The sequence below is a fragment of the Podarcis vaucheri genome (genome assembly GCF_965113315.1).
Source record: "Podarcis vaucheri genome assembly, chromosome: 2".
Taxonomy (NCBI): domain Eukaryota; kingdom Metazoa; phylum Chordata; class Lepidosauria; order Squamata; family Lacertidae; genus Podarcis; species Podarcis vaucheri.
Genome location: NC_138760.1, coordinates 26,034,059 through 26,049,384, shown reverse-complemented (window position 1 = coordinate 26,049,384; position 15,326 = coordinate 26,034,059). Strand labels below are relative to the sequence as shown.

At 48.6% G+C, this 15,326-nt stretch overlaps 1 protein-coding gene across 1 annotated transcript; it reads right to left on the bottom strand.

Annotated features, from left to right (window-relative positions):
• Positions 1-1,107: 1,107 nt before the first annotated feature.
• On the bottom strand, positions 1,108-15,023 carry SUOX (sulfite oxidase). The gene is made up of 4 exons (XM_082212558.1): positions 14,716-15,023; positions 11,658-11,724; positions 8,024-8,195; positions 1,108-6,604 (listed from the first exon to the last, which is right to left on the bottom strand). The coding sequence occupies exons 2-4, from the start codon at positions 11,711-11,713 to the stop codon at positions 5,174-5,176; spliced, it is 1,659 nt and encodes a 552-aa protein (XP_082068684.1). The 5' UTR covers positions 11,714-11,724; positions 14,716-15,023; the 3' UTR covers positions 1,108-5,173.
• Between the last annotated feature and the right edge of the window lie 303 nt (positions 15,024-15,326).

Genomic DNA, 15,326 nt, shown 5'->3' with positions numbered 1-15,326 from the left:
CTCAGCACTGCTCAAGTTGAGGCTTTTGCATTGCTGCAAGCTTGCTGACTAGACTTGAGGTTGTCAGCAACAATCTAAATCAGGTTGGAGTCACTGGATTCCAGCCCTGTGTTGCATTCAAGGCTATCCTCTCACCCTTGATATGTCACTAGATCCTGGGCAGGCCCACTACAACCTTGTCAAAGAACCAGCTGACTTCTACCACTGGTATGCTACTGAATACCAGTTACTGGGGGAGCAAATAAGGAAGCTGGTTATTGTCCTCATCGTGCCCTGGCTGCATCCTAGTGGCATCTAACTTGCCGTTGTGAGAAGCAAACATCAGATTGTCCAGACAAGAATAAGATAGAAAGCTTCCAGTTATGGGGATCCCTGCAAATGAGACCCCAATGGGGTCAGCTGACAAATTTAACAGTCGAGAGGAAATGTAAATTAATTAAGTTATAAGCAATCTGCCAACTGACATACACCTAATAGAGCCAGTGTGACATTGTACTATGCTGAATATTCCTTCTATGCTAGCATTTCAGCATACCAGATGGAACAATCACCCCTCATGACACCCCCAAGCCAATTTCAGGGGGCACAGGGGGAGAGGGGAGAAGGCTCCATTGCAAGTCCTTGCACAGGGAGCTCCCATTCATCTTCAGATGAATCCTACTCAAGCAGTTACCAAAGTACACATACTGGTTTTTATGGAATCAGAAAGGTGGATGGGTTGTTAAGATATAATCTAGTCCAATCCCCTGGTGATGCAGGAAATCTAGTGCTACAGCACCCCCAATAATTATATAATTATGGCTGTGGTTTCCATAACTGGGGCCTGTTGCAAGAGCAGAGTATAGATTAAACTAATAAGAATATACACTGCAGACTGAAGGCAAGTTCCCCTGAAATTAAGCGGATGTACCTCAAATTAAAGAGTGTTTCAGATTACAGGTGGTTCCCATTGGGCGTGGAATTCTCAAATGCAGCATTGTTAATTTATCCCGGGCTTTTATGTCTGAATGAAGTTCAAAAGCAGAGCAAGAGATGGACCTGCAGATAACCTTACAAGCAAGGAAGAAGAGATGTACATAACACAGGTGGAAACAAAAAGAAGAGAGATAAAATCCGGAGCGTTTATTAAGGACTACTAGAAAATATAGATTCTTACCCTATGCAAAATTAACAGAACAAATACAATATTTTATCACACTCATCAGCTTTCAAATGAGGACAGAGCAGGAGGAGCCATTACACAGTAAAAAAAAGTTATAGTTTCCCCTGTGCAGTGTGGAGATATTAAAGGTATCTGGTTTTAAGAACTACTCATTCCTTCCCCATGCAAAAGGGGAAGCCTTTTCATCTTAAGGGCATGTTCCCTTGTGTACCGCCTTTGAGGGGAGGGGTGCTTGCCAGTGGTGGGGTGGGCCAGAGGCAAATCTGGGCGGATCATTGGATGTAGCTCTTACTTTTGTACAGTAGGATACATCAGGGTTTCCTAAACTTGAGTCTCCCGCAGTTGTTGGACTACAACTCCCATCATCTCTAACTAGCAGGTCAAGGATGATGGGAACTGTAGTCCACAAACAGCTGGAGAGCCAAGTCTGGGAAACACTGGGCTACATTCTAGCCACGCAAAAGTCAGAGAGGTTCCTCCACCTACTCAGAACACACTTTACACCTGCTCTAGGACACCTGCTCTAGGAAACCAGCCTGTTGATGACCATTTTTCAAACAGGCTGCTCGGGCTTGCTTTCCATCGTATGCCTGACAGCTCAGAGTTCTCAAGTCTTGCTATTAAGTGGGTGGAAAACTTCACCTGATAAATTTGGGATAAAGCAGAACAGCAAGGCTAGGGAGAAATTGCAAGCCAACTGTTGTAACATATAAACATCAACTTGACTATAGGAAGCCTTTGACGAGTTCCCATTGGCTCTCTTATCGCTAATGTTTTCTGTGTGCACTAAGGAGGGAAACCCCTGCTAAAAGTGCCAGGCGTTTACCTTTGCTTAGCAATGGTTTAAATGCAAATCCCTTCCCGAATCAAGAAGGGGTTTGCATTGAATCCTGCCAAACTGAGCAGGATTTAACCCCTGCGGAGGGGGGAGTTAAATCCTACTCAGTTTGGCTACGCTTTGAAGTCCCCATGTTGGGACTTCAAATAACCTCAGAGGCAGCCAAGTGCTAAACCTTGGCTTTAGCAGTGCCTTGCTACCAGTGAGGTGCTTTGAAGCCGAATCCAGACTTCAAAGCCCTGAAATGTCGTTTGTGATGTCAGGTGATTTGGCATTTGATCAGCCCCACCTGTCAAATTTGGCTTGTGAGGCAGATCCTGATAAGGCTCCACACACACACAAACTTTGAAGTTTGTTACCACAAGCGGGAGGGACACGGGTGGTGCTGTGGGTTAAACCACAGAGCCTAGGACTTGCCGATCAGAAGGTCGGCGGTTCGAATCCCCGCAACGGGGTGAACTCCCATTGCTCAGTCCCTGAGCCAACCTAGCAGTTCGAAAGCACGTCAAAGTGCAAGTAGATAAACAGGTACCGCTCCGGCGGGAAGGTAAACGGCGTTTCTGTGCGCTGCTCTGGTTTTCCAGAAGTGGCTTAGTCATGCTGGCCACATGACCTGGAAGCTGTACGCCAGCTCCCTCAGCCAATAAAGTGAGATGAGCGCCGCAACCCCAGTGTCGGTCACGACTGGACCTAATGGTTAGGGGTCCCTTTACCACAAGCAGGGGTGACAGAACAGGCACTCACCAGCTCCTTGCAGTCTTGAATAGCCAATTTGCCTTCCAAACCAATAGGTGTCACCCTCCTCTCTTGGGCTGACTGGGACTTACCCAGGAAGCGCTTTGTGCACAGTGCCAGGGATGGAGAACCTGTGATCCTCCAGATGTGGCTGAACTCCAACTCCCATCAGCCCCTGCCAGCTTGGCCAATGGTGAGGGATGATGGGAGCTGAAACCCAGCAACATGGGAGATTCCTGGTGTACATGCATATCCTGATTTTCTGGCTGTAACCCAGCACCATTTGAATCAGGTTGTAGTTCCAAACCAACCACCCCATTGTCTTGCTTTGTTAAAGAGTTAACAGGACCTGGAGCTATGGAAGAGAATCTCCTGGAGCCATACAGTGAGATGAAGGCACCTGGACAGGATTCAACCCATTAAATCCTCTTGCCTGCCCCACCCCATATGCAATCCTACAGCACTAGTGGAAGGGAGGAGGTGAAGGAATCCCTTAGCATTTTTGTACACTGCCTCAAACAGGTCATCATGGAAACTCTAGGCAAAGTAGAAAAAACGAATGAGATGAATACATTTTCCACCATGGCCAGCAGAGGGAAGCAGCAAATTAAAACAAGGACAAAAACCCTGAATAGATACAGAAGTCTTTTATAGTGTGATGAAAGCTTTTCCTAACCCCTCTAAACCGGATTCTTGAAGCTTGGCAAGTGTTGTAAAGGGGTGCTTACAAGCTAGTATGTAGAGTTTCCAGTCTGGAATGTGATTAATTTCCCCAAAGCTCTCCAAATCCGGCCTCCAATTACCACTTCAGATACTTGGGGAGGGCAGGTCGGAGACTCACCCAAATCCATCCATAGCGAAGTTTTCCATCCCCACCCTGAAACGTCAGAGCAAGAACTGGCAGAAAATGCTGGGGTACCAAGAGTACAGTGAGTGTCACGTAAACTCACAAATCTACAATGGAAAAATCTCTCCAGGCACTTACTGTGGCAGGTGCTGGCAGTGCCCTGAACAGGCACAGGTTGCAAAAAGAAAAGAGGTGCAGCTATGATGTCCTGATCTGATGAGGAGGATCAGCAATGGCGGTGGGGGGGGGACACACACCTAATTTTGGACGGGGTGGGTGGTGGTACACACTGAAATGCGCAGCGCTGGCTCCCAGTGCATTTCCAGACACAGTTCATAAGCACTGGTGCTTCTTGGCTGTGTTCTGCCTGCGAAACGGGTCTCACCAGAGAGGCTCACCTGGCATCTACATTACAATATTTTGGGCAGCAAGTTAAAAAAGCTTTAATGTTTTCCCAGGGCTTTTTTTTTTTCTTTTTCAAAAAGTGGGTCTTAAAAAAAGTCCTGAAATTAAATTGAATGTTACACTGTTTTACCTATGACTGTTTTCCTGCAAGTTTGTGATGTTATTTTAATGCTTCATGGCTAACACCCCCCCAAAAAAAAATACACGAACACACACACATATAGAGAGAAGGCACAAAGTGTTCATGGGAGGAGATAAATGCCCATGGAGAAAGCCAATTCCTTGGACGGACACACATAAATCTAAGCTCCCCATATGACCAGGTACAATCTGCCCTGCAACTACTGTTGCAGGAAACCCAAAGCATTCAAATTTAGTTTTGGTGTACACACAAACACACAATGCTTCTGTTTTGTATGCTGTTTTCCTAAACCTGAATTCCCATATGTGAGCAAACTACCTTTATTCCCAATCTCATTCTTATGTGCAAGCAGAGTAGCCATTCTCTCTGTGTTTTTAGCCCTGCCAGGACAGGAGTTAAGTGTTTCACAAAAGCGATTGTCAGACCCCTTTCCTTACAGATAGAAAACTGTGCTAGATTGCTGGACGCAAAGGGCTCCTGTAACGCGTAAACAGCTGCTGAAATCGCCTCTTCGAAAGAGTCGAGATTTCTGTCCTCCTTTTTCACCCACGACCGTGTCTTCTGAGCAGAAGTGGGAAATGAGGGAACAGCTCTTGTAACGGTGGCAAGAACAACGAGAAAGCAATCCTGAGGAGGAGGAGGAGCAGAGCGCAGGAGATAACGAAGGAAACTCAGTGAAGGTTGCGCGCATTCGCCTCTCGAGAAACAAACCCACAAGGAATTCTAAAGGGCAGCGGAAGGGCTTCCTTAAAAGACAGAGAGATTAGAGAAGAGGTAGTAAAAGGGCCTTCATCCATCTCAAACGGGGCTTGCCAAGGTGGTGGCCTTCAGGTGTTGTTGGGCTACAACTGCTTTCAGTCCCAGCCAGCAAAGTCGATGGTCAGGAATGATGGAAGCTGTAGCTCAGTGGTAGCTGCAGAGTGACAACAAATGCTCTTCTCCAAGAGGATGTAGGCAAACGTACTCTCAGAAGAAAGAAGGAGCAGAACAACCGCAATCCAAGACCCTTTCTTTCTTTCAGGCAACGAGGCACGACTCAGCCTCTTACTCCTCGCCCACGCTGACGTGGACCCGATGCCACGCGCTGTTGAGCACTCCCAAAATGTTCCAGATGGGCGCCACTGTGTTGGGCTGGTCGTTGTAGCTGGCATCCACAGCCTTGCAGACAATGTCCATCTCTTTGGTGCCTTCGGGCACGCAGGCGTCCAGCTGCCACAGCTGCCACGCCCAGGCTCGACCAGGCAGCTGCTCCTTCCCAGTGAGCTTGGCCACGTGCCAGCTCTTCCCACCATCCAGCGAAACATCGACGCGGATCACCCTTCGCCCCCCTCCGCTCCAAGCGTAGCCCTTCACCGTGAGCTCCCCGGGGCAGACGCAGGCCCCCGGGCCCGGCTCAGTGATTGCCGACTGCACGGGCATATCTTGGATGGCAGGGGCGCTGGAGAAGTCCACGTTGTCCCACGTCACGGAAGGGGAGAATCCTTTGTAGTCCTTCTGCTGCCAGTGGCTCTGGCTTTCTTCCGGGCCCACCGTGATCCGGGCCAGCCACTTGACGTTACGCGCGCCGACTATCCCCGGCGCAATGACTCGGAGGGGGAAGCCGTTGTCCCGGGGCAACTCCTCCCCGTTCATCTCGTAAGCCAAGAGGACGTCCCCGTCGGGACTCATGGCCTTCTTGAAAGGAATGGAGGCCCCGTAAACGGTGCCGCTCTGATCCTTGTCCAGTCCCTCAAAACAGACGTGCCCCTCGTCGCTGGGTTTGTACCCGGCTTCCGCCAGGACATCCCGAAGCAGGGCCCCACCCCAGCGCGCGTTACTTATGGCCCCAACGCCCCATCCCAGCCGGTTGGTGTTCTTGATCGCGTTCATCTCGGCCCGGCGATTGCCGGCGCATTGCAGGGTAGCGGTCACCTCGTGCTTGGGGAACCTCCTCTTCAAGTCCTGCAGGGATAGGGACATCGTCCGCCCGCCGGAACTCTGTACTTGCAGCCGGTAGGTGGCGGGGTCCACCACGGGCACGGGGAAGTGGTTGCGCTTGAAGAAGAGCGCGTTGGGAGTCAGGTAGTTCTCGGCAATCAGCTCCAGGGGGGGCTCTGCATTGAAGGGCTTCAAGGTGTTGATTCGCAGGGCGGGGTGCCGCTGGGGATCCTCGGCGTATGGGTCTCCCGGGCTTGGCTGCGGAGGCTCCTCAGGGCTCAGCTCCCCCACTTTGTACCCGCGGAGGATCTCCAGCACGTGCTCCTGCTTGTGCATGGCGTAGAGGGCCCAGAACGGTTCCAGAGCGCCCCCCGCCGCCAGGAGGATCTTACTTTTGCCTCCGGGATGCACCTCCACGAAGTCTGTGATGTCAAAAACGTCGCTGCCATAGGTCACCCACACCCGACTCGCTTCGCTGTTGTGGCGCGCCACCTCCTTCCGGGTAAAGACCGGAAATGGGGGTCCAGCTGCGGGCGCTGGGGTCTCCGGCTCAGCTGCCTGTAAGGAGGCAAGAGGGGAAAGCCATTAAGAAAGGAGAAACAAGGGGCTCTTTGCAGTCCTTAGCACTCTTCTGCCATGATCAAAGAGCCCCACTTATTTACACGAGAAACCTGTCAAACCACAGTTGAACTATGGAGTTTGTTTCCTTTTCTTAAGCAATTTTTAATTGGTTTTTAAATACAAACAAACACAATCACCACGAAACAGCAGTACATCTAAGAGTGTGTGTTTTATCCATTGTCTCTAGACATACACTTACACATTCAAACATATTACTTAAAGTAGCCCCTCCACTGAGAATATTGAGCAGTTAGTATAAGAAGGTCTTGATTTTGGTCATTAACATTGTTAAAGAAAGGGGTTCACGTTGCTTGGGAGGCGTCTCTATTTGTTAGGCCTTTAACTACCCCTCCTGGATCTGGTGAGACGCTCAGACATTGCTATATCCAGGAGTTTGTTTTCATAAGGCCTAGTGATGGTCACTAACTTCCATGACTTTCAAAGAGGATGAGATAAATTAATGGAGGATCAATGGACTACAGTGGTACCTCTGGATACGAACGGGATCCGTTCTGGAGCCCCGTTCGCATCCTGAAGCGAATGCAACGCACGTCTGCGCGTTGCGATTTGCCGCTTCCACGCATGACGTCATTTTGACTGTCTGCACATGTGCAAGCGGCGAAACCCGGAAGTATCGCGTTCCATTACTTCTGGGTCTCCGCGGAGTGCAACCTGAAAGCGCTCAATCTGAAGCAACTTCAACCCGAGGTATGACCGTACAAGCTATAATGGCTACATTATATCTTCACTGTTGGAGGCAATAAGCCCAGGAATACCATTTTCTGGGAGCTGCAAGTGGGGCTGGCAGTCTTACGTTTATCATCTCCCACCTTGCTGCTTGCAAGTTTAAGTTCAGGCACAGTGCCAAGACCTTTTTTTTGTACAACAGCCCAGCTCTCAACGTTTAGCTCTTCACATCCCACTGTCGGCACGCAGAGGGTCGCAAGGCCAGCTGGCTAGCCCCAGCTGGGTCGTCTCCTTCCAGCCGTCCCGCTACGAAGACCCATCGGCCTCTGCTCCGACGTATATCAGCAACCCAGGCTTCAAAGCCAGGGCACACTATGTCAGCAGAGCGAACTGCGCACACAGAATAGGCGTGAGGCTTGTGGAAGCATACTACAACTACGGATTTATTAATTATAAATCAGGACAAAGAAACATGTTGTCTCTCTCTTTGTTTTCTCTGAGAGACAGGGAAAGAGCAAACGCTATACACGCAACGGAAGTTCCCAGCAAGCTGTGCTGGTATGTAAACAGACACGTGACATGCAACAGTTCCATGTCTGCAACTAAAGGTGGAATGGAATTTTCCAACACCCACGTACACATCCCACTTCCCCAAGCGGTCCCACTCACCCGCCGACGGTGATCTCCATAAGCTAAGATGGTGCCTAGGCCCAGCCCGGCCCCTGCTGCTACCATGACCCTGCGCCTTGTGCTGCCAGCATCGTTCCAAGTGCCATGGTTGCGAGAGGTTGTCCACGCCATGCAGGCTGGAGGGTGGGGCCTCCAAGGCATCTCTCTCAACCTGTAACCAAAGCAGGCCAACACCTTAAAAGAGAAGATATCTACAGCATATACTTCGGACGTGTTAAAAAACACTGTTCTATGATTCTGAAGTTTTAAGCAGTGTCATTACCTGCAGGCTTAAGAGACATACAGGAAAAGGACACGGGAAGAAAATGCAGAAATAAGTTGCAGAGCGGGACAGGGGAGGAAAACGGCCTCGGTCCAGTATACCTGAAGGAGCGTCTCCACCCCCATCGTTCTGCCCGGACGCTGAGGTCCAGCGCCGAGGGCCTTCTGGCGGTTCCCTCATTGCGAGAAGCAAAGCTACAGGGAACCAGGCAGAGGGCCTTCTCGGTAGTGGCGCCCGCCCTGTGGATCGCCCTTCCAGCAGATGTCAAAGCGATAAACAACTACCTGACATTCAGAAGACATCTTAAGGCAGCCCTGTTCAGGGAAGTTTTTAACGTGTGATATTTTACTGTATTTTTGGTTTCTATGGAAGCTGCCCAGAGTGGCTGGGGAGGCCCAGCCAGATGGGCGGCGTATAAATAAATAAATAATAATAATTATTATTATTATTATTATTATTATTATTATTATTATTATTATTAATTTGCTATGGCGGCACAGGGTCTGTCTTCCAGGATCCCAACAACATAATCAAAGGAATCTGTACCTTCCCTTAAGAGCAACCTTGCCTGACAAATGCAATATTCCCACTTCACACACAGGGAGGGAACTTAAAAAGATGATGATGATGATTTATTACTTATAACCCGCCCATCTGGCCGGGCCTCTCCAGCCACTCTGGGCGGCTTCCAACAGGATATTAAAAAGATCAAACATTAAAAACTTCCCTAAACTTCCCTAAAGAATGACTGTGGGCAAGTAACCTAAAATGTTTGCCAAAGCAGAAAGGAAAATGAGTGCAGTTTGTTCTGTTTCCAGGCTGCCATTCTTAACTCCTTGGCAAAGGCGCCTTTCTCTTTTTCTAAAAAAGAGTGTGTGCCTGCAATTGCAACAGGCAGCGTGTTATTTGGCAAATTCCAGACCTGACATATAAAATAAGGAAGCTTTCTAGAGCCTTATGGTAATCGTTTATAAAAACAGGCCTGCCACTTCTCTTAAGAGAGTCAGAACAGGATGGCGATTCCTGTGGGGCAGATTATCAGCACCCTGCAAAGCTACCTGATCATTGTCCTCACCTGCTACCCTCACAGAAACTGCAACATTCATATACCGTATTTTTCGCACCATAGGACGCACTTTTTCCCTCCTAAAAAGCAAGGGAAAATGTGTGTGCGTCCTATGGAGCGAATGCAGGGGGGGAGGCAGACGGGAAAAGCCCCCAAGAGCCGCACACAAGCTCTGTGCGCTCTTTTCCACAGGAGGGAGAAGGGACTGACTGGCCGCATCAGTCCCTTCTCCCACCTCCCAGGAAAGCCAGGAGAAGCCGTGCAGCCCTTTTAAAGTGCGCGAGGCTTCTGCCGGTTTTGCGGGAGGTGGGGGAATTCCCCCACCTCCCAGAGAAGCCAGGAAAGCCCTGCGCAGCGTCTCCCGGCAAGGAGACGCTGCGCGGGGCTAAAGGGGAAGGCAAAACAGCGAGCGGGATCCATCGCACTCGCTGCCTTGCCTTCTTCCATAGCTGCGCGCAACCCCTCCGCAAGGAGACGCTGCACGGGGCTATGGCTTCTTTAGCCCTGCGCAGCGTCTCCCGGCAAGGAGAGGCTGCATGGGGCTAAAGGGGAAGCCAAAACTTGGCTTGATCCATAGCTGCGCGCAACCCTTCCGGCAGGGAGAGGTTGTGCGCACCCTGTACGCTGCTCTTTGGGGCTGGGGGGGGGAAAGATTTTTTTCTTGATTTCCCCCCCTAAAAACTGGGTGCACCCTATGGTCCGGTGCGCCCTATGGTGTGAAAAATACGGTACTTCCCAAACTGGCCTCCTTTACCCCCCCCCCCAGCAATTCATTAGGCAGGTACCCTCACCACCATGTTTTAGATGCCTGCTGATTTTTTCATTACGGCAAGCCTACCCAGACATATCATTTAGCTATGTATTTTTTGCTTCAAACAGTTTTTCTGATTCTACAGTCTATAAGAATCTATATTCTGATTCTATATGTGTTTTACTGATAATATTGTGTGTATAACCTAGGAAATTTTATAATTAAGCAGCCTAAACATTTTTCTCAATAGAAATAAATCCCAAGGGTTGTCCTCAATGTAGTGCTAAGCAAAACATTCTGTCCAGAAAGAGAATTTGGAACATTCTCCACCTCTTCTTCCTCTGCGCACCCCCTAAATCTGATCTGGGGGTTCCCCCTAACCCTTTGTAGCAGGTTTTGTGATGGCGGGAGGGGGGCAGAGTGGGGAGAAGGTAGAAATCCCATTGTGCTACAGCTAATCCATGGGCTAGCACAAATATTTAGTTGAATATCATCCCACATTTTGAATTCACAGACTTTCAAAACAAATCCTAACACCCCCCCCAAAAAAAAACCACCCTGTGAGATTGAGATAATTACATTTTTTTGCTGGGATTTCTAAACACCAAGAGCATAGGTAGCCTATTTCCACTCAGGTCAAACGGTGATTAATCTTTAACTCCTGCCTCCACTCAACGCAAGGTAGAGGGAATTATAAACCTAATAAAAGGAGTCTCCCTACCTAGATCCTTTGCCTAGGATCATAGAAGCAGAAGTCACATTGAAAGGGAAGTGATGCACTTGGAGATAAGATTAGAGTCCATATACAACTGGGTAAGGAGCCAAAACAAATACTCTGGAAAGGCTCTTTAGGAAAGTTCAGGTAAGGTCTTTTTGCAAGGTCTTTTTGCTTCCTTTTAGGCCATAGGGGCAATACTGCCTGCTGGAAAGGAAGAGACTTGGTAGGATGTGACTGGATGGGGGGTTTAAATTGCCAATGTGAGTGGAAATTATTGAATAGAGCTAGAGAGGGAGGAATAGCAAAAAGGCCTTAGCTTGAAATGAACTTTTATTAGTAAAAATACAGCATTTTTTTTTAATTACAGAAGCCTTTTCTCCCTGTGTGTGTTGGAAACTTGGTTTCCCCTTTCAACCTCTCTGCTTTTCTTTGGGACCAAGAAACAATTTGAGGGAGGAATGTCAGCCATGAAATTTTATTTCCTAAGAAACTCAACAACTTTCCACACTAGAGCTTTTCCTACTATACTGTCTCTAAGCCTTCCTTACCTTAGAGAAGAGCCCTATGCACTTAGGAGCCTGCCCTCTATTTGTCAATTGTTCCAATAAAAACAGTACTGTTTTTTATTTACTTTCGCAATTTTTTGGCCTACCTCATTTGCCAAAACCCCCACAGGCAGCAGCTTTTTGAGTACATGTCAGGATTTTGAGAGGTGAAAACAGAAAGGAAAGATGTCAACCGTGTATAGCAAGTTAAAGATCAAAATGTCCTTTCACAAGAAATACAGAGTCGATGTAAATAGTCCATGCTCCTTACCAGTGTGTTCTGTGAAGGATGCAGAAGCCATTCCTGCTGGGTTTGGACAGCAGCATCTTCCCAATACCTACGTGCAACAGGAAAAGTCAGACAGGATTTGCACCAGACAACACAAGTTCTAGAGCTGCCCATCAACTGGAAATTCAGTTGTCACAGGGACAGTCTGGCTTCAGTTGTCTATGCTCTGATACTCCAAGTTAGACTACTGCAAGGGATTGCGCCGCCTCTGAAGATGCACAGCTAGTGCAGAATGCTGTGGTTGGATTATTAACTGAGATAAGAAAGTGTAAGCTCGCTTTCAACATTTTAAACATTACTGAACCAACCAGAGTCTTTACTTCACTTCCACTGCACTGTATTTACCTCTCTCTTAATAAAGGTAAAGGTACCCCTGACCATTAGGTCCAGTGGCCGACTCTGGGGTTGCGGCGCTCACCTCACTTTATTGGCCGAGGGAGCCGACGTACAGCTTCCGGGTCATGTGGCCAGCATGATTAAGCCGTTTCTGGCGAACCAGAGCAGCGCATGGAAACGCCGTTTACCTTCCCGCCGGAGCGGTACCTATCTATCTACTTGCACTGGTGTGCTTTCAAACTGCTAGGTTGGCAGGAGCAGGGACCGAGCAATGGGAGCTCACCCCGTCGTGGGGATTCGAACTGCCAACCTTCTGATCGGCAAGTCCTAGGCTCTGTGGTTTAACCCACAGCACCACCCGCGTCCCTCTCTCTTAATAGATTCTTATTAATTAAGAGGTACGTGCAGCCCAACCCATGTTTACTCAGAAGTGAGTGCCATCAAGCCCGAAGGAATTTACTTCTATGAAAATATGTATATAATTACAGTGTCCTGCATTATTTCAGCTTTGCTCTACATGTTCCTAGTTTCCTTCATGCTAACCATCAATAGGCTTCATACTTGCAATATTGGAGACCTGTTTAGCTCCTTATATTTGTAGTTCTAAAACGTACAGGTTGTGTTGTAGCCATTTAATTCCACATCAGCCAAGAGAGGCAGGAAAGCACCCCTAAGGTAGCAAAATGGCTTCTTGGAGACCAGCTAAAAATGCTGACCTTAATTTAAAGTTTTAATAAAATGCATACAGAATACATGGTATGATCAGTTATTATTTACTTACTCGGCTGAATGAAAACAAAATCTAATTATTAGCAAGGAAACAAGAGAATGCAACTTGAGGCTCATTCTGAATTTGCCCACTTGTCCTGGCGAGACCTGGTTAGCATGACATTCCCCTTACATACTTTATTTTATTTTACTCCTGTATTGGTTCTGGCTGTGTCCTAACAGCCTGAAATACGTAAGTTAACACAGGTTAATGTTTTCCCATCGTTTTATCGCCACTTGCTGCATGTCAGGCTGCTGTAAAAAGCAGTCTATTAAAAGGGAAGTCAGCAAGCTGATAGTGGGACTAACACCTTCCCCTGCAATAAATATTCTCAAGAGATAACCTTTCCTAGAAAATGAATTTAAAATAAACTAGGTGAAAAGTGATCTGACTACTATTTTTTATATGTGCACCCAGAGCCGGATTTAGGTTTGATGAGGCCCTAAGCTACTGAAGGTAATGGGGCCCTTTATATGTCCAGCTGTCCTTTGTCAACAACAAATTGTCGCTGTTTTTTGTGTTCAATATATGCTATATGGTAATTTATGGACCTAATAGGTATCTAAAGCTATTTGCACATAACAAATAGGAGCCCATACTAAACAAGATACTGTTGCTGTATGTAGGTTTTATTTTTTTTATCTTATATTTTGGAAATCTACATCCAGGTTTTTTTCCCTTTAATTTTTTTGGGGGCCCCCAAGAGAGCGGGGCCCTGAGCTATAGCTTGTTTAGCTTATACATAAATCCGACACTGCACCATATCCAAGCTGTGCAATACAGAAATAGATAAAGGTAAAGGGACCCCTAAGCATTATGTCCAGTCATGACCGACTCTGGGGTTGCGGCACTCATCTTGCTTTATTGGCCGAGGGAGCCGGCTTACAGCTTCCGGGTCATGTGGCCAGCATGACTAAGCCGCTTCTGGCGAACCAGAGCAGCGCACGGAAACACCATTTACCTTCCCGCCGGAGCGGTACCTATTTATCTACTTGCACTTTGAGGTGCTTTCGAACTGCTAGGTTGGCAGGAGCAGGGACTGAACAACGGGAGCTCACCCCGTTGCAGGGATTCGAACCGCCAACCTTCTGATCGGCAAGTCCTAGGCTCTGTGGTTTAACCCACAGTGCCACCCGCGTCCCACAGAGAAGTAGATAGATGGATATAATAACACCGCAGGCTTTTGAGAACAATCCCTGCATACAAAGGTCTCCTAGGAAGCTCCACGAAAAGCTGCTACAGCACCCAGAAGTCGCCAGAGGTTCACTCAGATTTAGGAAACAAGGGGTCTCTCTGTACAAAATGCTGAAGGATAAACGCTTCTGAGAGGCTGGAGAAAAAAGGCCCAGGGCCAGCAAGACACATCCACAGAAAAAGAGCAGTGACAGACGTCTGACTCTGAGGAACCATAACGGGCTACCTTCCAGATCCTTTTTTTTTAATGGAATATTATTGTGAAGAGGAACATTTTGTTTAAACTGGCAGCGCTATTAATAACGCTGATAATGCACATATATTTGCCAGTCTGCTGAAGTGCATTGCGCTCAGGGGTGCCAACCTGAATATAATTTGGGGGGGGGGGACGACGGGGGGGGTGTTAAAAGGCAAGTAAGCCCCTCCCTGCATAATCGATCACATGACATGGCACATTTGAATGGGAGTTCCCCATACCTTGGGGGGGGGGTGTCCCCTTCAAATATGTTATGGGGTGGAGGGGAAGGGACCTCCTGGGAGTTGGCTCTACTTTTCCACGCACATCCTCGTAAAAAAGAGCAGCCCCCATAAGAGGCAGGGGACGCGTCAGCACAACCCCCCCCCCAAAAAAAAAACAACAGATGCCAGTCAAAGCCAGGCTCTTCCCTCCCCTCCCCCCGCCTTTCGCCCCACTTCAACCCCCAGGGCATCCTTGCCCATGTGGATTCCTTTCCCTCCCACCTTCAAGTCAGGCCGGTCCTCCCGGGAAAGGTCCGTCTCCGTGACGCAGCGGCGGCCGAGCGTTGCCTTTAAGAGGAGGAGGTGGGATCGATGCGGGGGGGGGGGCGGCAGCGACGACAGAAAACGAAAGTCCTCGCCCACCGAAGCAGGAGAGATTTAAAGGGCCCGCGGCCCCAAAAAAGAGCTGCCGCCTCGGAGACGGAATCCCCCGTGGCTAACCTGAGTTGCGCGCAGCAGGCGAGAGCTCCAGCTGGCCGACGTCGCCCGCCTGGAAGATGCTCCCACGAGCCGCGTGGAGTTTTCTGTTGCGCAGGTGCTGCGCCCTCTTGGCTCCGCCCTCGCGGCTCGGCAGGCGGAGGAAGAGGCCGCCCTCCTCCCGCCCCAAATGAAGCCCAAGGCCGGGCCGGGCAAGCAGGCGCCGGCGGGGAGAAACAGTATTCTTCCATCCCCGATTCTCAGCCTCTCTGGCTGGCGTCCCAGGTTCTTTTTTAAAAAATAAAATAAAATAAAAACATCTCTATTGGAAGTTCGAAAAGTACATAATTCTATGTGCACTAAACATTGTGAGAAGCAAATAAAACAGAGGAATGGAAAAGAGAAACAGAACCCGT